General features: G+C 42.5%; 1 protein-coding gene across 4 annotated transcripts in view; it reads left to right on the forward strand.

Annotated features, from left to right (window-relative positions):
* PER2 (period circadian regulator 2) overlaps window positions 1-23,877 on the forward strand; it is an 87,252-nt gene that overhangs the window by 15,990 nt on the left and 47,385 nt on the right. Inside the window, exons 2-6 of one of the 4 annotated variants that reach the window (XM_030574253.1) lie at window positions 7,975-8,037; window positions 10,599-10,652; window positions 15,126-15,291; window positions 21,830-21,940; window positions 23,365-23,843. In XM_030574253.1, the coding sequence (XP_030430113.1) occupies window positions 23,587-23,843 (257 nt within the window). In that variant the 5' untranslated portion in view covers window positions 7,975-8,037; window positions 10,599-10,652; window positions 15,126-15,291; window positions 21,830-21,940; window positions 23,365-23,586. Of the gene's footprint in view, window positions 1-7,974; window positions 8,038-10,598; window positions 10,653-15,125; window positions 15,292-21,829; window positions 21,941-22,132; window positions 22,209-23,364; window positions 23,844-23,877 lie in introns of those variants that run through there. The other 3 variants (XM_030574249.1, XM_030574250.1, XM_030574252.1) reach the window with 3 other exon arrangements.

The raw sequence follows: 23,877 nt of genomic DNA on the forward strand, positions 1-23,877 counted from the left end.
GCCGCACCTGAGCCACTCCCTCCCACTTCCCACCCTCCTCAAACTCTCAACCCCCCCTGCTCCTTGTCCCCTGACTGCACCCTCCTGAGACCCCCCCACCCACCTTAACTGCTCCCTTAGGGCCCTATCCCCTACCTGTCTCCTGGCTGCCCCAAGCCTTATCCACACCCTTGCCCCTAGACAGACCGCCTGGGACTCCCACACCCCATCCAACCACTCCTCGCCCCCAACAGATGCCGCTCTCCAGAACTCCCATCCATCCAACCCTCCTCCTGCTCCCTGTCCCCTGACTGCTCTGATCCCTCTCCACACCCCTGTCCCCTGACAGCCCCCCCAGAACTCCTGACCCATCCAACCCTCCCCCTGCTCCCTCTCTCCTGACTGTTCCGATCTCTCTCCACATGCCCCTCCCCTGACCGCCCCTCTGAACTCCCAACCCATCCAACTCTCCCCCGACAGTCCCCCCCGAACTCCCGACCCCTCCAACCTTCCTCTGCCTCTTGACAGCCCTGCCCCCTCGAACTCCTGACCCATCTAACCCTCCTTCTGCTCCCTGACCGCCCCCTGGGACTCCCCTTACCACCACGCCGCTCCAGCTGCTGGCTCCATGTGGAGCCAACCAAACAAGCTGCTGAGCACACAACCCCTCCCCTGCAGAGTGCTGTGATGCGACACTGAAGCCATGGTTCGCCGCTCTAGGCCAATGGGGGGCTGCAGGAAGCAGTGCAGGATGAGGGATGTCCTTGCCGCGGCTTCTCGCAGCCCCCATTGGCCTGGAGCGACAAACTGCGGCCAGTGGGAGCTGTGATCATCTGAACCTGCGGACGCGACAAGTAAACAAATCCACCTGGCTCGCCAGGGGGCTTACCTTGGTGGGCTGCGTGCCGAAGGTTGCTGATCCCTGTGATAAAGGAAATAGGGGCCCAGTATGCGGATCCCCTTGGCAGCAGCTGGGGCTCCCCTGTTAAGCAGGCCCATCAAACCCTCACCCTGACAAGCCCCACCTGCTCTGCATCTGTACTACCTCGAAGAGCCCCAACCACCCACACCTAGACCCCCACCCAAATGAACCCTCTAGATAAATCTCTGTATTAAGCATCTTCACATAACTTTCATATGACTCTATATTATACCTCTTCATATAAGCTTGTATTAAGCTATTTTCATACAACTTTGTATCAGATCCCTGTGTAGAATAACGTATAGAAAACTTTGTGTTAAGCCTTGGTATAATGTTATAGCCCCTAAGGCAGTGGCTCTCAAAACTTTTTTACTGGTGACCCCTTTCACATAGCAAGCCTCTGAGTGAGACCCCCCCCAATAAATTTAAAAACACTTTTTATATATTTAACACCATTATAAATGCTGGAATAAAGCGGGGTTTCGGGTGGAGGTTGACAGCTCATGACCCCCCCATGTAATAACCTCACGACCCGCTGAGGGGTCCCGACCCCCAGTTTGAGAACCCTTGCCCTAAGGATAATTAAAGTAGAAGAAAAATTTCTTTTTGCTAGGAGTAGAATAAGATTTCCTCCCCTCCCCCAGTCAGTTGTCCTGTTGAATGAATGAGGTGTGAATGAGCAAGGCGTGGAAGGCGAGCACCTCCAGATAGCTGCAAGGGTTGGAGAGGGGATGGAAGCCAGACCCAAGGACAATAAAACTTGTCAAGTGGGCTCACTAAAGAAGATCCATGTATTGATGGCTGGGGGGGGAGGGGGAGAGTAGAAGCAAGCACCTTCTTTTGGAAGCACCCTCTTTGAACAGCATTGGCACAACTTCCCAGAAGGAAGCAGCACAAAGGACCAACGGACACAGACACAGATTTTGAATCTGGTATAGATTTGCATGAGTGGGAAGCTGTTGTAAATATGAGGTGTCTTGCAGAGGACCCTCGGTCATGTCTTGTCAACATCGGAGCATCGATCCAGATTGGCAGAAGCCTGGCTCCACCCTTCCCCCATCTAACTCACCTGGCCAGTGAAGTTAAGGGGAGTAACTAGTTGGTAACAACAACAAGAAGATGGAGTGTGTTTGTGTGTACGTGAATGCATGAGTGTTATATATATCATATGCATATGATACAGTGTTGATTGATGCATATATTACCAATAACTGTGGCGTTTGCCTTATTCCCCCTGAAAAGATCCTGTGCAGTACTTTAAGTACAACAACGCCCCCTGCTGCACCCAGCCTCCCGCTCCCCACTGAGCTCCAACCACTTTCACTTGGTCCCCCACTGCAGATTCCCATTGCCCCTGAACCTGGCATGTCCCTGTGCATCCAAATCCCACACTGAGCTGCCTGCACCCAGACTATCCTCCACAGAACTATCTTACCCACATCTGGATACCCTCACACTAAGTCCCTCTGCACTTGCATCCTGCTGCCAGGCTGAGCCTCCCTGCCCACATCTGGTATGCCTGCCGCAAAAGGGGCAGGGCCCCAGGGTGTTTCTGTGGCAGACATGGCCCTTGTTTTGTATCAGTGTCAGGTCAGCCTCACTCCCAAGTCCCTGTACCAGGGCAGTGGGGGAGGCTTCAGGATATTCTCCCACTTCCATGCAGCCCATGGCCTGTGCTACCCACTGCCATGGTGGAGCTTCCACATTTATTTATTATTAAAAAAAAATTCAGAATTTTAAAATATTGTGCACAGACTTTGATGTAGAATTCCCTCAGGAATATGGGGCACTGTACAGCTGTGATGGTGGGACTGTGAAGGGGGTGCTGGACAGTAGGGGATCTGTGGGTGGGGAAGCTGGGCAGGAGGTATGGTGTGCAGGGTGCTGTGCAGTTGTGGTGGGAGGTCAGCGGGAGGGGTCTCCAGGTAGGGGGTGCTGTGCATAGGGATCTGTGGAGGAAGTCTTGGTGAGGGGGCACTGGGCAGGGGGCAATATGGAAGGGGCACACTGGCAGTGCAGGGCTGGATGGGCCAGTGTGTGTCTAGCAGTTTTGGGTTTGTAAACAGTGCCCTTGTGCTGGGCTGAGGGGCTGCTCCCGCTGTGCTGTGTTGTGTCTCATTGCCCACAACCGGGCCCTTGCTCTGTGGATCGCCCCCCCATCACATGCCCTATTTCCCCAATGGGGGCCCACAAGTGTTTGGCGCCAGGCCCGCAAAAAGTTAATCCGGCTCTGTCACTTGTCCTTGTTGAACCTCATCAGGTTTCTTTTGGCCCAATCCTCTAATTTGTCTAGGTTTCTCTGTATCTCACCCTTACCCTCCAGCATATCTACCATTCCTCCCAGTTTAGTGTCATCTGCAAACTTGCTGAGAGTGCAGTCCACGTGTCAAGGTTCTTTCCCCACTCTGAACTTTAGGGTACAGATGTGGGGACATGCATGGACACTTCTAAGCTTAATTACTAGCTTAAATCTGGTATCACTGCCACCATCCAGAATTTTCAGTGTCTGGATCACTCCCTGTCCCCCCAAAACCTTCCCCTCCCTGGGTAGCCTTGAGGGATTTCACCAATTCCGTGGTGAACACAGATCCAAACCCCTTGGATCTTAAAACAAGGAGAAATTAACCATTCCCCTCCTTTCCCCCCACCAGTCCCTGTGAGTCTAGATCCAATCCCTTTGGATCTAAAAACAAGGAAAAATCAATCAGATATTAAGAAAAAAGGCTTTTAATTAAAGAAAAAAAAGGTACAAGAAAACCCTCTGGGAGAGATTAGCGTACCAGCTATTCTCACAGACAACAGATTTCAAACACCGAGGATGTTCCCCTGGGCACAAATTTAGTTACTCACAAAAAAAATAATAATATCCAAATACCCAATTTGATTCTACCTCTAATTGCATAAGACAGGTTACAAAGAAATAAACATAAATCTATTTATTCCTTTCTGAAACTTACTACTCTGAAAAGAGGCTGGTTCCTTGATCTTTTTCACTCCGGCTGAAACTGAAACTCTCAACAAAGGAAAAACTTCCTTCCTTCCTTTTGAAACAGCTTGTTTCCCCATTGGTCCCTCTGGTCAGGTGTCAGCTAGGCTAAGTGAACTTTTTAACCCTTTACAGGTAAAAGAGGCATTAACCCTTAACCATCTGTTTATGACACCACGTCATCCTCCAGATCATTAATGAAGATACTGAACAAAACCGGCTCCAGGACCGACCATTGGGGGGCACTCTGCTTCATACCGGCTGCCAACTAGACATGGAGCCACTGATCATTACCTGTTGAGCCGGATGATCTAGCCAGCTTTCTATCCACCTTATAATCCATTCATCCAGCCCATACTTTTTTAATTTGCTGGCAAGAATACTGTGGGAGACCGTATCAAAAACTTTGCTAAAGTCAAGGAATAATATCCACTGCTTTCCCCTCATCCACAGACCCAGTTATCTCCTCATAGAAGGCAGTTAGGTTAGTCAGGCATGACTTGCCCTTGGTGAATCCATGCTGACTGTCGTGATCACTTTCCTCTCCTCTAAGTGCTTCAGAATGGATTCCTTGAGGACCTGCTCCATGATTTTTCCAGGAACTGCGGTGACACTGACTGGCCTGTAGTTCCCCGGTTCTTCCTCCTTCCCTTTTTTAAAGATGGACACTACATTAACCTTTTTCCAGTCATCCGGGACCTCCCCCGAACGCTTTGAGTTTTCAAAGATAATGGCTAATGGCTCTGCAGTCACATCCACCAACTCCTTTAGCACCCTTGGATGCAGCGTATCCGCCCCCATGGATTTATGCTCATCCAGCTTTTCTAAATAGTCTCGAACCACTTCTTTCTCCACAGAGGGCTGGTCACCTCCTCCCCATACTGTGCTGCCTAGTGCAAAAGTCTGGGAGCTGACCTTGTTCGTGAAGACGGAGGCAAAAAAGGCATTGAGTACATTAGGTTTTTCCACATTCTCTGTCACTAGGTTGCCTCCCTCATTCATAAGGGGCACCCACTTTCCTCGACTCTTCTTTTTGCTAACATACCTGAAGAACCCTTCTTGTTACTCTTAATATCTCTTGCTAGCTGCAACTCCAAGTGTGATTTGGCCTTCCTAATTTAATTGCTGAATGCCTGAGCAATATTTTTATACTCCTCCCTGGTCATTTGTCCAATCTTACACTTCTTGTAAGCTGCTTTTTTGTGTTTAAGATCAGCAAGGATTTCACTGTTAAGCCAAGCGGGTCACCCTGCCATATTTATTATTCTTTCTACACATCGGGATGGTTTGTTCCTGCAACCTCAATAAGGAGGGATTGAAGTTACACATGCTGGAGGTCTTATGCTGCCAATACTAAAATATCTTTGGAATTTCTAAATATCATAGGTGACAATTTCCTAACTCAAAAAGTGTTGCAACCGATGTGGGTGAATTCTAAATTTTGATCTAGTCCTGACAGGTAAAGAAAAAATGATCACAGAACAAAAATTAATGGTAGCTTAGGTACATGTTTTGATTGATAAAAGGTAATAGTATTGATGTGATATACTAACACTTCTTTAAGGTATTTGACTTGGTAAGGCATGATATTTTGATTAAATATACTAGAACAAAATAAAATTAACATGGCTCACATTAAATGGATTAAATTGATAGGTCTCAAAATATAATTGTGAACAGGGACTCATCATTGAATAGGTGTGTTTCTAAGGTGGTTCCTTTCTTGGCCCTCTGCTGTTTAACCATTTTATCAATGACCTGGAAGAAGACATAAGTTTATCACTAACACAGTTCTCAGATGACACACAATTGGGGGAGTGGTAAATAATGAGGAGGACATGTCACTAATACAGAGCGATCTGGATTACTTGGTAAGCTGGGTACAAGCAAACAATACACATTTTAACATGGGTAAATGTATACACCTTAGGAACAATGAATGTAGACTATATTTACACAATGAGGGATGCTATCCTGGGAAGCAATGACTCTGAAAATTTTTTGGAGGTCATGATGGAACTCCTCACACAGTCCCATGAAAGTGGCTTTTCTCATCTGAAAGTTCTGCAGCCACTACAACTCAGAGTTGTAGGACGATGTGATCCCACCACTCAGTGCTTGTTTCCTGAGCCCAAATGTGGCATTCCACGGTGGTGAGCATGTCCATGAATGCCACAAGCATTCTCGTGTCGTATGTGTTACTTGAGTTGATATCGTCGGAGTCCTCACTGTCAGTTTGGATCTTAAGGAGTAACTCAATTGCCAAACATGATGTGCTGGTGAGAGTCATCTGCATATTCCTCAGCAGTTTGGGCTCCATTTCCGCAGACCAAAAGGGAAGACAGAGTGCGCAGTACAAAAAACGTTGAAAAATGGCACCAAATGTGGACGGAAGCAGAGGGATTGCTGGGATGCCAACTGATGCATCACAGGATGTTGGGACAGGACCCAGAATGCCCTGCACACATCCCTACCCCTCATCCTTCCCACAAGCCACAGCACCAGAATGGGAAGAGGTGCTCTGTGGGATAGCTGCCTATAATGCACCGCTCCCAATGCTGCTGCAAATGTGGCCACACCAGTGCGCTTGCAGCTGTCTGTGTGGACAGACTGCAGTGCTTTCCCTACTGTGCTCTATGAAAGCTGGTTTAACGCAAAGAGCTCTATATTTGCAAGTGTAGCCATGCCCTAGTCTCCACATATATCCCATGCAGTCTTTGGCCTCTGTGGAAATGTGCCTGTGAACAGGCTGCAACAAGGTTGTCAATCATGGGCAAACTTCTGTGTGCAGTGCTATTCCTAAGAGAAGAAAGGGAACAGGGGAAAATGTTGAATGTGAGGGTGGTGACTTGGATCTAAACCTATTGGGAAAGGAGAATAGGAAGACTCATGAGAGAGAGAGACTGAGAGAGCTATTGGAGTGTTTTGGGAAGCCTTGAATAATCCAGACCTGTTGTGGAGGTGAGCAGTCATGGTGGAGGAGCAGCAAGAGAATGGTGCTAAATCTGTGAGAGGAGTAGGATAAGCATTGCTTATGGTTTGGCTAAGGGAGGGAACATGGTCCTACTGGATGACTAAGGATGAAGTGAAGCAATTGGAATAACTAGGTGCTGTGGGGAGGTGGAAGTCAAACCGTGCTTCAGATAGATTAGGTGCTTCAGCATCACAGATAACTCAGGTGGTGGGGTGTGGACTCAAGAACTCGATCACTGAGGTTTGAGGCCTCCTGCACCCTTCAGTTCTACCAGAACTTAGTTGAAGGAACTTTACATTCCCATTCTACTGTCCTGACAGCAGCATGCTGATAGTGAGTGGCTTCTGCTGAGACCTCCTCTTTCATAGTTGTAAATCCCATTTTCCAAGAACGGCTTTTGCAGTTGTGAATGCACAGCAGTATGTCAAAGCAAGGGGCTAGTAATGGCCACAATGGGCTCTGAACATTATGTATGTACTGAGTACTTTTACCCCATTGGATTACAGTATTTAGCTGAATGCAGTTCAAAAGTTATCTGAAATGTCTTTGCAAGAGAAAAATTATAGTTAAGGGTTCTCCGTTTGTCTTGCAATAGTTGACAATTTCTCAAACACTTGTAGAGTAAGAAATGCAACTTTTTGCCATTCTTCAAGTGTTTGATCTCAATTTTTATTCTAGGAATACAGATTCTTTAACTTGGATTTTGGCAGGCAAACAATTGCATAAATGCCTTTTGAAATAGGTTTTTCTAGCATATATATTTAAGTGTGTGTGTGTCCTGTTGATTTAGGGTCTAAAACTGGTGTGAGGCTTTTTTGGCTTTTTCAAATTTACAGAGGAAAACAGATCAGTAACTCTTCATGTACAGTTTAAGAAAACAATATTGTAGTTTTATTTTCAGATATCAGTTGTAGCTAAGCTAAGGAATTTTCCCCATTTCCTCTGGTTTCATCTTAGAATATAACTGCTCTCTAACTTTACAATTCATGTTTTCTGTCATGTGTGACTAGCCTTTTATTCCACTAATTAAATTGACTCATTAAATAAGTAGGATTTTAAAGTCCTTTTCTGTAATTTATTTATAATACTATGTTGGGTTTGTTATTTTTGCAGGAGAGTATTAACTACAGTTTCAGACCTTGATTTGGAAAGATCATAATTAGCACATTCATTAAGGTGAGTGTCTTACTTATGCTCTCCCCCAAGAAATGATCTGAAGTGTGTACATTCTGCTTTCTTGCTTACTCTGAACTTATTGTGTGTGTGTGTGTGGTGTTGCTTTGGAGCTGTTGTTTATATATAAAGTTTTTTGACAAATAGGAAATACAGAACAGAGAGAGTGAGGTAAAAGTCATGAAGCACATGGAAATAAGCAGACTTCTGCTTCCTTTTTAGAAAGTGGAAGCCCTCTAGTGTTACATCTAATACCATGTGCTAGATGTGCTGCATCTTGCTATGCAATAAAATGATTTTCTGTTTTTTTTCCAATATTTTGGGTTCTCCTTTCAGATGTTTTAAGGAATTATAATGCCAAAGGTGATTCTGGGAACAGCAAATGTAGATGCTAATTTGCATCAGAGTCTATGGGATTGTGGCTCAGGAGAAAATGGGCACAACTTTGCTCCTAAGGCTTAATGTTACAGGGGATAGTATGCTTTTTTTGGTCAGATTCTAGTTTCTAGTCACTCCAGTACTAGTTTATATGTGGATTGTCTTTGACACACACAGATTTCAGAATACTGCAGGCTTCTCTATACAGAGAACTATTGTGATCATGAAAAGGTTACTTTCAGTACAATAGTTTTTAGTTTCTGTGAATAGTCCGGTGATGCCTATGTAATGTATAAATCAAAATAGTATAGATGCTTACTGAGTTAATACTGTTCTAGATAGGAAATTAGAACTGAATTATAAATAGGGCTTCTGATTTTCAGGCTTTATTTTGTTTTTGGAAGTTTATTTTTTGGCATTTTTTTCAGTTTTATGCAGATATCCAAAAATGAGGATGGGGTGGGGGGGGGTCTTTTTGTATATATCCCTAGTGCTGTTTCAAGCACCATTATGTGAAGTGCACTAGCGAGTCTTTAGTGTATATTGGTAGGGTTTAAATATACCAATTAATGAGCAGCATGTTAATGCGCTTTAGAAATTGCATCCCCATAGTTTGCATTACTGCCGCTTGTAGACAGGGCCTTAAATGCAAGCCAGGAAGCAGACAAATTGCCTGTATATAGGGCCCTACCAAACTCATGGTTGATTTTGGTCAATTTTAAAAATCCTAAATTTCAGTTTCAGATCCTTAAATATGAAATTTCATGGTGGTGTAACCGTGGAGGTCCCAACCCAAAAGGGGGCTGGAGCGGCGGTGTTGCAGTATTGCCACCCTTACTTCTGTGCTGTTTCTGGTGGTAGTGCTGCCTTCAGAGCTGGGCAGCCAGAGATCAGTGGCTGCTGGCTGGGCGCCTGACTCTGAAGGAGTACTGCTACCAACAGCAGTGCAGAAGTGAAGGTGGCATCATATGGGGGGGTCCTCACTTTTTGAGGGGGCAGGGATGGTCTTTAGGTGTGTTCCTGCCCAAGCTTTCGTGGTTTGGGGGGTGGGAGGAAGTGTTCCGTGGTTACCTCCCCTCCACACACACACACACACAACCAGCCCAAGACACCTTTCACTCCCAAGCACCGGGGCACTGGGCCCACAGCCAGGGGAGGGGTAAACCTGGGGACACCCTGGCTGAGGGCTCCTATTGTACGTCGGGATCTAGCTGCTGGTCCTGGACGGACTGGTGAGGTATGGGACTTTCATCTCCAGGAACCTCTGCAGCTGCTGACTGGGAGCCCAGTTCTGAAGGTAGTGCCACTGCCAGCAACAGTGCAAAAATAAGGATGGTATGATATGGTATTGCCACTTATACTGCTGCAGCACTGCCTTCAGAGCTGGGCTCTCAACCAGCAACCGCCGCTTTCTAGCCACCCAGCATTGAAGGCAGCACAGAAGTAAAGGTGGCAATACTATGACCCCCCCCAATAGCTTTGAGACCCCCCCCATACACCCTTTTATTGATGTTTGTTAAAATATGAAATCAGAAGCCTTAATAAACGACCATAGCTGAGTTCTTTGTCAATCACTTAATTTTCCTCTAAAACATAAGAAAACATGACTTCAGAAGATGAAAGCTTAGTGCAGAAGAAAAAACTAAATTTTGATAAGGCTCCATTGTACGCTTCAGAGAGGGCAGTTCCTTATGGATCAAGTTCAAGGAGAGTTTTCCATATGTAAGAAGTTGACAAGCAGGCAGACAAGGCTAATGTTGCAGGGCTAGGATGTGTGTGAGGAAATGAGTTACTGGATGCAGGGTTCTTAAAAGACCTAGAAGATGAGGGCACATTTGAAGATGATGCAGTGAATATGGGAAGATCGTGGAGAGCTTCAAATAAGGGGTGATGTGGTCGGGGCAATAAGCAAGGGAAGATGATCTTAGAAGCTTTATTTTCTGTAGGCTGGAGAGGGACAATGTATTAGAGAGGCTGGAAGGGAGGAGATGGGTTCCTGTACAAGAGTTTTGGCTAGTTCTATAACATTGCTGAGGATGTAGAATCAGAATTCTAAGCATTTTGGTAGTATCACATATATACCTAAATATCCTTTTGATCATTTGATCTTCATCTGTTGCTACAAAAACCTTAACTTGTTAAGTTTTTAAAGCTGACAGTTTACTATTCTGTTTTTAATACTACAGGTGTGACTTCTGTTCCCTTTAAAAGGGGGATTTGACTTGGATCCCGTGATACAGGTGTGTCACCTAAAGCAGGTTGTTGGCTCTTCTCTAATATTTGAAGACTTTCTATTTTATGTTGTGTACAATATATGTAATTCAATCTCAAAAGAAATTATTTAATTAGTCTGAATGTTCTCTTTAGCTCAAATTTCAACTAGATTTCCTCTCATAGAAAAGCTCTTCTTAGGGTTCCATATCTGAGTGCTTTAATTTCTTCTTCTTCTCAGCCACAATTCGAAGCAGAAGACATTCTCTTTTTGGGGGAGAAATTAGCCGAATCCCATCATGCTAAATGAGAACCACTTAGTGTTTCTTTTAATCACTGGAATTTGTTATTCATATTTAATTTCATGATACTTTTAATTTAAACAAGTAATCTTCTGAAGATGCATTCTCTATGTAATTTAAGATGCTATACATCCTTTGTATGGTTATATTTCAAGGTATAGCTGGAAATTACCTTTCCAATTTCAGATAAATCTCTTTGACATAGACTTGGCTGCTCAGGTCAGTTAAACACTGAGCAAAAGGCATGTATTGAACCATTAAACAGGTAATAACTTACAGAAAAAAAATCTTTTCCCAAACATGAGCACAAGGAAGTCTGTATTACCCCACTTCAATCTACTTCACTGTCCCATCTTCAGTGAAACAGTTGATCTTGAAACAGAATCTTATTTTTAGTTAAGTTTAATTGAGAATTCCATGATTCATAGCAGGTTGTTAAACCAAATGCCGAATACATCATTCATGGAGAGAATAACAAGTCCTTGTGGCTCATTTTCAAATATCTCAATTAGTGAAGATAAAAATTAATTTCCATAGCCCAAATACTGTTTGGAGGGAGATAGAAGGGAAAGGACACTGTCACCTACAATAAATATGAAAACTGGGAAAGACTGTGCATGAGAATTCCTTAATTATTGTTGGAAATGCAGCCACATTTCCAGTGCAAAATTTTCAGATGTGCAAATAGTTCTGGCTAAGAGTTGTTGGTTCTAAAATTTTATTGTCAAAGGGACCGGATTTATTATGGAAAACTTGAGGCCAGATCCTGCACCGTGAAAATATACAATAGAGGCCGCCAAACATTGATGGAATTAATCTGTTCACAAGATTGCCTGTTATGTAACATATAACCACAACACAAGACATTCTAAACTACTCTTTGGTACAGTCATTAATATTATACTTAAAAAATTTCTGTAGTCTCTTAGAACCAACAAAAAGGGTCTTGTCCTGTATTCCTTGCACATCCAGAACTCACATTGACTCATGTCACATGTTGCAGAATGGAACATTGTGAATAAGAGCTTGTCTACATCACAAAGTTGCAGCGCTGGTGAGGGGGTTACAGCGCTGCAACTTAGGAGGTGTACACATCTGCAGGGCATCACCAGCGCTGCAACTCCCTGTTTGCAGCGCTGGCCGTACTCCCGTTTTGTCTCGGGTGTAGAGGATCCAGCGCTGGTGATCAAGTGTAGACACTTACCAGCGCTTTTCTTGACCTCCGTGGAATAAGCAGGTATCCCAGCATACCTGAGGAAGCCTCTCTGGTAATCAAGCAGGTATCCTTCCCCGCGGTTTGCTCCGGTGTTCTCCGAATCCCCCCCCAAGCGGGTCTCCTTCCCAGCGGTTTGCAGGGGGGTTCGGGGAACGCGAGAGCAAACCGCGGGGAAGCAGGTCTCCTTCTCCGGTTTGCTCTCGCGTTCCCCGAACCCCCGTGCAAGTAGGTCTCCTTCCCCGCACCCCCGAGCAAGCAGGTCTCCTTCCCCGCCGTTTGCAGGGGGGTTCGGGGAACGCGAGAGCAAACCGCGGGGAAGGAGACCTGCTTGCACGGGGGTTCGGGGAACGCGAGAGCAAACCGCGGGGAAGGAGACCTGCTTGCTCGGGGGTTCGGGGAACACTGGAGCAAAACCGGGGAAGGAGACCTGCTTTCCCGCGGTTTGCTCTCGCGTTCCCCGAACCCCCCTTGAAGCCGCCCAACAGTGCTGCAGTGTGGCCACATCTAACACCACTTGCAGCGCTGGTTGCTGTAAGTGTGGCCACTCTGCAGCGCTGGCCCTATACAGCTGTACTAATACAGCTGTAACAACCAGTGCTACAAAATTGTAGATGTAGACATACCCTAAGTTTTTTTTCCTGAGAAGTCTTGCCAACATTGTAGTGTACTTTAACAAACAGTAGTTGTAAAGACACAGCATTTTATGATGAGACTTAGTAACATATGCTGTTTTCCAACACATTTAATGAAAGGTTCTAGTGCTAGACCATTTTTTTTTTAAACCATTAGTCTTAGGTATTGAAATGCAATTTTTTTTTCAGTCTAAGTATTTTGAAAATGATTTAGATGTTTGACACATATAAAATACTGTTTATTTTAATTTATTCTGCTACTTATGTCTGCCATATACTGATTATACTTTCCAACATAGCTAGATGTTTTGGGTTCAACAGGAAATTCAGCCAACCTCCCCCGCGCCCCCCTCCAAGTTTCACACAATCTAGAGCAGCCTCAGAAGGACCCAGAATTTACTAATGTATATTGCCAAAGAGCCACAGTAATACATGAGCAGCCTGCATCAGTTCCCCTTCCCACCCCGCTCCCAGTGCCTTCCACCCACCCGCAGCCCCACTGATCAGTGCCTCCCTCTTCCTCCCCCAACGCCTGATCAGCTGTTTTGTGGCATGCAGGAGGATCTGGGATGGGGGAGGAGCAAGGGTACGGAAAACTCAAGGGAGGGGAGGGGAAGGGGTGGAGTGGCGGCAGGGCCAGTGGCAGAGGTAGTAGTTGAGCAGTGAGCACCCCCTGGCACATTGGAAGGTTGGTGCCTGTAGCAACAGCCCGAGAGTAGGTACCTATACAAGTAGCTGCATATTAATTTCTGAAGAGCTGCATGTGGCTCCGGAGCCACAGGTTGGCCACTCCGATCTAGACTCTTACTTTCCCCAAGATGTGCTGAATCGGATTTTAATGTACACCAAACCAGAACTTGAAAAATCCTCTTGCTAATGGGAAGCTTTTACTGATGAACATGAAGGCTTAAGACATCAGTTCCTGTAGAATTTAACCTTTCCTTTAAAACAACAAAAGATGTTAATGCCCCATATGGTTGTAAAGATACCATTTCAAAAGGGATTGAAAACTAAAGAATGGGTGTTGACTTTGTCAGTAGACAGGCAGCTCCAGTGCTTTTGCTTCTTAGGGTATGGCTACATTTGGAATTTCAAAGCGCTGCCCCGGCAGCGCTTTGAAGTGTGAGTGTAGTCAGAGCGGCAGCGCTGGGAGAGAGGTCTCCCAGCGCTGCATGTAAACCACATCCCTTACGGGTGTAGCGTGCAGCGCTGGGAGCCGCGCTCCCAGCGCTGCTGCCCTGATTACACTGACGCTTTACAGCGCTGTATCTTGCAGCGCTCAGGGGGGTATTTTTTCACACCCCAGTTGCAGCGCTGTAAAGTGTGAGTGTAGCCAAGGCCTTAGGCTCTGTGTATACTACACAGCTTTTAGTGACATGGCTGTGTTGCTACAGCCATGCCACTAAAAGTCACGCAGTATAGCCGCCGTTTGTTGGCTCTCCTGCTGACAAAAACATCCACTCCCAACAAGCGGAGTTGGCAGCAGGAGAGGGCTTCTGCCAACAAAGTCCTGTTCAGAATGGTGCTTGTTGGTGGCAATTTTTTTTTGTCTTTTAGGGTTTTGTTTTTTTTTAAAAAAACACTTCTGAAAGACAAGAGTGTTTTGTTGTTTCATTGCCAGTGTATACATAGCCTTAGTTTAATAAGTAGAAGCCAAATGAAATGTGTATCTTTTCATTCATTAAGATTACTGCTGTTGAGAACCTTTGTGGGCAATGGCTAAACCGAGAACTGTACAAATTTCATATTTCTGCAGAGCATTAGGAGGGGAGAAGAAACACACAACTTCTTTCCAGGATTTATTATTTCAGAAAATTGTAGGTTTTGAATTTCAGACCCCTACTAGCCTGATGCTGACAAGAAATATGGATAGTGAAAATCATTAGGCCAGAAATCTTAAATCTGAGTACCTGAAGTTGGACTCCTAAACAAGTAGTCTGGTTTTTCCAAAGGTGCTGAATACATGCAACTTCTGTTGACTTAAATGGGTGTTTAGTGGTGGTAAAGGCCACAAAATATGGCTCTAAATGTGGAGGTGACATTTTTCAACCAGTGCAGACTTAGAAGAATCCTACCATGCTGCTGCTTAACCAGAACTCTACATACTGTTTAGGTGTGTTCTATCTAGTTTAAAGATATTTATATTTTGAAACTTTAAATAATTTTGCTGAAATCCAAGTGTATTAAAATATCCATATGCTTCCTTTGCTGGATGAGAATTCCTTCTTTGCCAAAAGGTTATCTGTGTAGGGTTGGCATAACTGTGAGCAATATTGTGGTATTTTTTTGTTCTCAAAGCTATAAGAAAAGGACATTGTTGGGGGGCCCTGGTATTTCTTTTATATTTTATAGTTTTAGAGGTGTCCGGACTCTCTAATGGATGAGGATTACCAGTAGAAGAGGAAGAGACACAGTTTAAGTGCATGTGGGAGATTCTGGACCTAGGTACTTCATGCTTTTTGATGCTAGCAGGGAGGGAGCCTGATAACATTTATGCCAACCTTGATTTAAAAAGCAGGTAAGGAATGTGTGTAATTGTTCTGATTCATTTGAGTAGAAAATTAGATTTTAAATAGTTTATACAAAAAGCTATTTTTCTTCCAATTGTGCTTTAATTTATCTTTAATTGCTGCTAATGTAAATATGCCAAAAATACAATAATAGAATCAACATATAAGCTCAGTGAATTAGGCTTTATTCACTGCCTTAAAAGACTGAATTTTCAGGCATTAGGGTTTCTCAATGTAGATTGCAGCATCTGATTATTGGTTTGGATATTGCTGAGAATTTTTTTTATTGCTGTGAATTTTTAATGCTTAATGAATAGTTTAATACCAGAATTCTTCAAGTATTAAGCTTATGCTCATGGTGACTCGAAGAACACTAGATGTGAAAAAACATATTTAGGAAAGAAAGATTCCTGGATTACTGTAAAAGTCTGCCAAGTAAGCACTGCTCTGCATTTTCCTTGTGCTGAGGTCTGAGAACACAAGTTTTTTGCTGTCTCTTTTCTGGAAAGAATGCCACATTGAGGATAGTCTATTAACTCTTAGCTCTCAAATAAGTTTTAAGACTCAACTATTTGTATAGTTAGTCTTTTACAGGTACACACAGACAACTTGTAGATTAGTACTAAAGCGACTTCTCACTTTTGATGGTTGTTGTCAAGTTAGCATCCTTTTGTTACCAACTATGAGGAAGTATTTAAGCATTGCCTGCTTGCTCAGGGAGCCTTGTCTTCAGTGTACATTTTCACATCTAATTTTTCACTCAGATAGCGTGGAATGGTCAAATCATCGTCAGTTGTTTGCCATATAACAATTGCAAAACAATACCAGTTGGCAAAGCAGCCCTCTAAAAGAGGACTTCTGGAAACATTTCACATTAATGAAAATTACAGTAGCAAACTCTAAAATCTATACTGTTAAGAATGATCACTCTGATATCTGTACTTGTGTATGCAGTCTGACACAACCCGTCCTGGTTAAAAAATTATCCAAAGGTGTTAGAAAATGAGGCAAAATCAGCATACTTAGATTTTTAGAGAGAGTTGATTGTGTTCACTGATGTACATCACTAGTACTTCTGTGGTTTGGGGAAATTGAAATTAATTTGCTTTTCCTTTTTGCCATATAAAGACCCATAGTTTATATGTTGCCACTTTGCCAATGGCTCTGGGCGTGGGGATTTCAAAAATATTAATAAGAGGGTGGTTGTGTCGAGGCAGTTCTCATCCCATAGTATGAAACCAGTCACTCTGCACAATGTGAGCTTGTTACACCCCAAAATGAACACTATGTATGTGAAAGACTAAATAAGACTGTACAGAATATGTGATGGAATATACCATACAGTAGAATAATCCTTTTTGTTAGAACTCAACCATAGTTGCTTGGCCACTTGTGGCTTTTGTGAGAGAAACAAAACAAAACAAAACAAGACTCTAGGGGAAAATAGACATTCCTCCCCTGGAGCGTAACTGTGGTATTTAAAGATGTGGTCTGAAAGGTGACAGGCACAACTTTGGTTTCTTTCCCTATCAAGGACATCTTTTCAGGTATCGACTAATTCAGCAAGATAGTTGTATAAGGTACATTATTCCTGGAGGAATTCTGCACCAAAAAAATCAAAATTCTACACACATTCTGCATATTTCTTGTCAACATAACATAATATAATTTCGCTGGTTTTAATTATTTTGGTAATTTATTTAAACTACAGAACAATGGATGAAGAATTGGAGTGGGGAGCATTGGAGGAAATCACCAACCCCCTTCTGTCTAATAGTAATGTAGCTAGTTTTGACCCTTTACTTCTAGTTATTAGGCAACAAATATATGCAGCCATATGCTCGGCATTACATCATAGGTAGGGCCTTACCAAATTCACGGTCCATTTTGGTCAATTTCACGGTCACAGGATTTAAAAAAATTAAATCTGAAATTTCCCTGTGTTGTAATTGTTGGGGTCCTGACCCAAAAAGGAGTTTCTGGGGGAGTGTGTGTCACAGGGTTATTGTACAGGGGAGTGCAGTACTGCTACCTTTACTTCTGCACTGCTGCTGGTGGCAGCAATACTGTCAGAGCTGGGTGGCTGGAGAGCGGCAGCTGCTGGCTGGAAGCCCAGCCCTGAAGGCAAAGCCCCCACCAGCAGCAGTGCGGAAGTAAGTATGGCATGGTATGGTATTGCCACCCTTATGCACTGCTTCTGGTTGGGCGCCCAGCTAAAGGCTACCACTCTCCAGGCGCCCAGCTCTAAAGGCAGCACAGACATAAATTTGGCAGTACTGTTACTACCTTAAAATAACTTTGTGACCCCTCCCCCACAACTCCTGTTTGGGTCTGGACCCCCAACTTGAAATGCTGGTCTCCCCCATGAAATCTGTGTAGTATAGGGTAAAAGCACACAGAAGATCAGCTTTCATGGTGGGAGAGACCAGATTTCGTAGTCTATGACACATTGTTCGTGGCTGTGAATTTGGTAGGGTCCTAATCATAGCTAACTGAAGAGCAAGTGAGGTTTGGAGACTCAGACTTAACAATTTATACTGGCTACCGACCATCTCCAAAAAGGTCGCTAGCAAACAGTTCATGGGGCACATTTTGATAGGAAATTTTTTCGGTCCAAAAATTTAGACCAGTTCTAATCACTAAAGCATCCTAAGCATTTATAAGGCAATACTGTCCTTTTACAGTAAGGCTCCTTTACACCACTCTGGCAGTGTAAAGGAGTCTTAACATTTTTACACCTACTTTATATTCCTGGAGGAATTCGCCAAGAACAATGGGAACAATTCACTAAGCAGTCAGGCTGCTACATTCTGCTACACACACACATTCTGATTTGTCTCTACTGGCTGCTCTGTGTGCCCAGACTGACTGGCCTGAATTGCCATAGTTGCGCATAACCATTCTTCCGGCTTCCCTTTGCTTCCCCATCAGAAGTCATTTTTCTGTGGGGAAGCAAAGAAATCTCTGGGCGCCATGGTGCAGAATCCCCCAAGAATAGTATGTTGATGTGGGCATCTTCCCAGTGGAAGTGACAAATGCACGCAGCAGGGCTGCGCAATAGAGCTGTGCCAATGTTGTAAAATAGACAAAAGATGTCAGTAGCTGTAATTTAATTATTGTCAAATAGGTATTAAAAGTAGCTTCCAGAGGCCCCAGTCATTATACTAGTTGCTGTACAGACACATAAGAAGAAACTGTCCCAGCTCGGAAGAATTTACAGGCTGAGGGCTAGTCTACACACTAGAAGCTGCACCGCTGTAGTGTGTCTGGTGAAGTCCGTATAAGCTGATGGGAGAGAGCTCTCCCGCTGACTTCATTACTTCACCTCTGTGAGAGGCGGTAGCTATGTTAGTGGGAGAAGTGCTCTCACCAACATAGTGCTGTCTACATCAGTGCTTAGGTCAGTGTAACTTAAGTCTCGTATGGGTATGATGGTATAGACAAGCCCTTAGATTCTGCATATAGGAAGATACAGTTATCTGATTACATATGAGACTTTAGAGAATTTGGGGTGAAGAGAAAAGAGGGGAAGTTTTACTCAGACTCATAGATTTTAAGGTCGGAAGGGACCATTATGATCATGTAGTCTGACCTGCACAACGCAGGCCACAGAATTTCACCCACCCACTCCTGTAACAAACCCCTAACCTATGTCCAAGTTATTGAAGTCCTCAAATCGTGGTTTAAAGACCTCAAGGTGCAGAGAATCCTCCAGCAAGTGACCCGTGCCCCACGCTGCAGAGGAAGGTGAGAAACCTCAGGTTTGGTTAAAGCATTGCCTCTAGAACGGTTCTGTCTGGGATCCTTTCTGTTTTCACTTATATGTTAATTGAGGTACACAAGACTGTTTCATTTGGTAAAATAAAACTTACAAATGCCAAGATTTTTCAAAGGTAACTTAATTTTGGGAGCTTCTGTATTTGCGATGTCCAACATGATACGCTTACAAAAAATCAGGTCCTTTTTAAAGTGTTGAACTCTGAGAATCAGGCCCCTTAAGGTGTGTTGGGCACTCACAAAGTCTTTTTTTTCAGTGGGTCAGTGCTTGCAATGCAGCATCTCCTTGTTGGGCAACTAACTTTTTATGTGTGACATCTGTTTCTGTTTGGTATATTAGAGCCACTGAAACCAAATTTGGAAGTAAAATAACTTGCATGCCATTTATAATAAACAGAAAAAAAGATCTCATAAGAAAAACAAGGCTAATTTTGCTTCCTTGTTAACCTTCTTCGAAACATAGGAAATGATGTAAACTGTATCTCTGACATCCATTGCTATTGGTCTGTTGGTCAGCTTGTTCATAAACCACCTTGTTAGCTTGGTGGAAAATATTGCTCTTCAGAGCCACAGTTCAGACTCATGGGGTTTTGTGAACTTGTTCTGACAGGCAGATAGAGGGCAAGGAAATACTCAAGTAGGGAGTGACATAAACAGCATCCCTGGGATTTCATTTTTTCGAGCATTTAGCTCAGGTTGTAGATTTTGTTACCACACACAGATATCTCTAATTTGAGTTAAGTGGTGCTTTAAGCTTGAGTTTAGCTGGCTAGTCGGGGATGGGGATGGGTTGAAGCTTGAGTGAAGCTAGTGCCCAAATTACTAATGCAGCGGTGATACAACAACTCAAGTTGCGTCAGTGTTAAGCCAATCACTCTGTGCTGATAATGAAATCACACTGTGTAATTCCAATATTGTTGTGCAGTGTATTCACACTTCATGCGGTAACTTAAGTATACTAACTTAAGATATCTGTTATAGTGAAACAAGCCTTCTGGTAGACTTCTCTAGTTACTGGTTTCCTTCCTACCTTCTACTGTCTTGGAAGGACTTGTGTAAAATAAATAGTGATGGAATGATTTTCCATAAGAGGAATTCAGGTTGGCTTGCTCTTCATGATCCAAAGACATGACTATAGATAAGTCTGGCTTACCCTCTCAGTAGCTGACCTGATTTTAGACCAGAAGTAAGCTGCCCTGTAACAGAGCTTTTGAGGTAAATGCCAGTGCCAGTTCTTTAGATTTCAACTCCTCCTCCCAGTATGGTTTCCATGTTAAGGTTGGAGGCCTACAAAAGATCTCTTTACACTTTGGGAGCCTTGAAATGCCTTTTTTCCTATACTTGAAGGATATGATTAGGTACCTAACTCACATTGATTTCAGTGGGGGCTAGATGGCTAAATACCTTTGTGAATCCCATTCAAAGTTTTTAAGTTGGCTTATCCTGGCTGCTGCTGTTCTTGATTTCCAGCCCCATGTACGCCAATCCTAAACTGGTATCTACATGAGCTTGTTATACAGAAAGGCTTTCCCTGTTAGACTTTTTTTCTCTGCAACTTCTCAGACAAGTCCTTACTTAGACCGTCCTGTAAGTTTTTTGTCTTTTAACTACCATAGTTCTTAAAGGGACTTTGCCTCCTTTGTACCTTGGAAACCAAGCCCAAATTCCAGAACATCAGTAACAGAAGAGGACTTGTGTTATTTCTCAGAAATCTTAAATGAATTATTATATACTAGTTTTTTGCCAAGGACACTTCTGGACATTGTGGGAAAGGTCTTAAAAATGGATCCCATGGAAGCTGCGCATGTCACTAAACCAATTCCTTTTTTGTTTTGTTTTTGTTGTTGTTGAATGACCAAGTAAACAAATAAAATTGACCATAATGTATCTAACATAAGGTTGCAAAATGATCTTCTGGCCAGGTCTTATTGGCTGAGACATATAGGGCAAAACTATTACTAATAATTATTGCCTTAGGCAAATTGCTGTAAAAAAATTAATTTTTGATTTCCTAGCACAGTGCAGCTTTAAATGTCATGAACCTAAATGCTGGAAGGACAAACGGTATAGTGAATTAGGTGGGCATTATGTATTGAACCTTCCCTAGATCTGGTGCTTGGTTTCTATATAGGCACCTACTTACTTAGAGAATGTCCATTCACTAGAGGTGAATTGTCTAGTCTTTTTGATCCTAGGTAACTGAGAGAAGATTTTATTATATGTCATTTTTAAATGCTACTGGGAGTTTCATCTAAGGGCAAACTTCAATGTGATTGAGACCTTGAACAGATTTTTTTAATTTAATAGCTTCTAGCCAAAAGCCCATCAGTCTGAAATGAAGGAAGAGAAATTCCCCTCTCCTGTAACACTTTTTTTTTTCTCGCCACACTATAGACCAGTGCAGAGCTTCTCTTTTTCCTTTTCTTGTGTGTTCCAGTTTAAGTAACTTTAGGGAGACACAAGTAGCTGCTTATTTTGGCTCGGGAAAAACTGCTGAAATAAACTGTAGTTCAGAATTTGTGCTACTATAACAAATCTCCACCTATTGATCTGTCTGTATATGGATGAACAGCTTTGAGCCTATCAGCTCAGTCATGACTGGTGGATCTGAATTGCATAAATTTACTATTCTGGTAGAAAAACACTGCCTCATGTTACTTGCAAAAAGCTGTTCAGGTTTCCAGCAAATATTCTAATTGTAAGAAAATATTTATAGTTATCAGTAGTGACTGCTAAAATAAATGCCCCTAAAAACACTTCCTCTTCCAGCTGAAAACAGATCTCTTGTGCACATCTTTGGCTGAATGAGAAGAAGAGTGATATTTGCTTCTGAGAACTCGAAATAAATGTAAAATGTCTGGAAAACCAAAAATTAGGAGGGTAAGAAAATAGTTTCAGTTGTTTTTCTGAAGGAAAATAGGAGAATTTTTAAAATATCTTAAGTTAAAACTACCTGACTGTTATAGGTTTTGTTCATTTTCTTTTGCATGTTAAAAAGCAAGGCACTAGTAGTAGTACTTGCAAAACTTACAGTTTTTCATTCTTTTGTACTCAATCTGAAAACCATCAGATTGGAAATGCAAACAGATGGTAGGGTTATATGTTTTAATGGGAAAAAATATCAAACACTGAATTGCTCGTATTTTAGGTAAGAATAAAAATAATTTATATTGTCTAGTATTACATTAATGTTGTTCAGAGCACATTAATCCTGGAAATGTGCAAATGACCTGTAAGCCTATTCTTCTGGAACAAGTGTTGCTGTTTGTGGATCAGGGAAATCTAATTTCCTGAACTTGTTTCGCCTATGTGTTTTTTCTGGTGTTTAGTTTGCTACTTAAGGATGACTGCTATTTGGTGCTTTTTACCTTTGATGGCAAGTCCTTAACATGTTTATTATTGCTTTAATACTGTTGATGTCATTTTTAAAAAATTGATAACTGCTTTAACAGCAGCTCTTTTTCTTTCCTTAGAGGTATAATTTCCCAAGCACTACTTGACATTTTTGGTTGTACTTAATGTTAAAAGGTCAATTTAAAGAACTTACTTCCGTCTGGATTTTTTTTTTTTTAACTTTTGTCACTTAGGATTATTGTAACTGAGAGAAATGAAAGAATTCTTTTGTCTAGGTTGTTCTCAAAATGGACTAGATCCATAGTCAATTCACTGTTTCCACTGGATAGTCCATCTCCTCTGTTTGTCGGTCTCTCGTGCAGCAACAAAGGAAAGAATTTTTTAAAATGGAAAAATGAGATTGTATACCCCCTAAACCTAGTAAAGCAGCCTTTGAAACGAACTATTTTCTAGTTCATTGTGTTAGTTCAAGTCTTCAGCAGAAATAGTAAGATAGAAAAACAACCTGTCATATACTCTTGATTTTTGCATATTTGTATACAGTCCCAGCCAGTAAAGATGACAGAAATTATATAGACTAAGAAATGAGCAATATTGAAATTTTTGAAAAGGCTGTCTTCTAATAAAAAAGTCACTGTATTCCATCTTCCTTTTCCCCTGTGAATTTTATGCCAAAATGAATATTTGTTTTATAACATTATTAGCCTTGAATTAAATATGGAAATGTATTGATGAAACATTTCAGAAATGTTTAAATGTGTCAGCTTCTGGGATAAAATATTAATAATGAAACTCTTGAAATTAAAACTTAACATTAGAGCGTCTTCATTTTTCAGTTTTGATTGCCCAATAAGAGAACTTTAATATTGAGCAAACTGAAAAAAAAATTGATTAAAACAAATTATTTCAGCATTGTTTTCTTTTCTCCCCTTCTTCCCCCACTCCCCTAGGATTCTGGATTCACACTTCAAGACTGGCAATCTTGTATGCAGAGCACAAACGTGAATATGGCTTGACTAATTCTTGGTCTGCGCAAATATTGCTAATGAGTGTTCAGCGGACTTTATTAAGATTGGAGGTTCTACTCTAGCACTGAGGAGCAGAACCCACAACAACTTGAAATCAGTGGAAATATTTCTCAGCAGTCAGACTCATCAAAGCAGCAATACAAAATGAATGGATATTCTGAACTTGCAAACAACCATAGCCAAATGATTGCTGAGGAGACTGATGGTCAAACCAAGCCTGAACGACATCCAGATACTCTTCAGGAGGACATTGAGATGAGCAGTGGCTCAAGCGGTAATGACTTCAGTGGAAATGATATGAATGAAAATTACTCTACTGGCCATGATTCTCATGGCAATGAATCTGATGAAAATGGGAAAGATACAGCAATGCTCATGGAGTCTTTAGATTGTCATAAAAGGTAATATGTTGATTTTTTTCCATTCATGTTTTTC

The sequence above is a fragment of the Gopherus evgoodei genome, chromosome 9 (genome assembly GCF_007399415.2).
Source record: "Gopherus evgoodei ecotype Sinaloan lineage chromosome 9, rGopEvg1_v1.p, whole genome shotgun sequence".
Classification (NCBI taxonomy): Eukaryota; Metazoa; Chordata; order Testudines; family Testudinidae; genus Gopherus; species Gopherus evgoodei.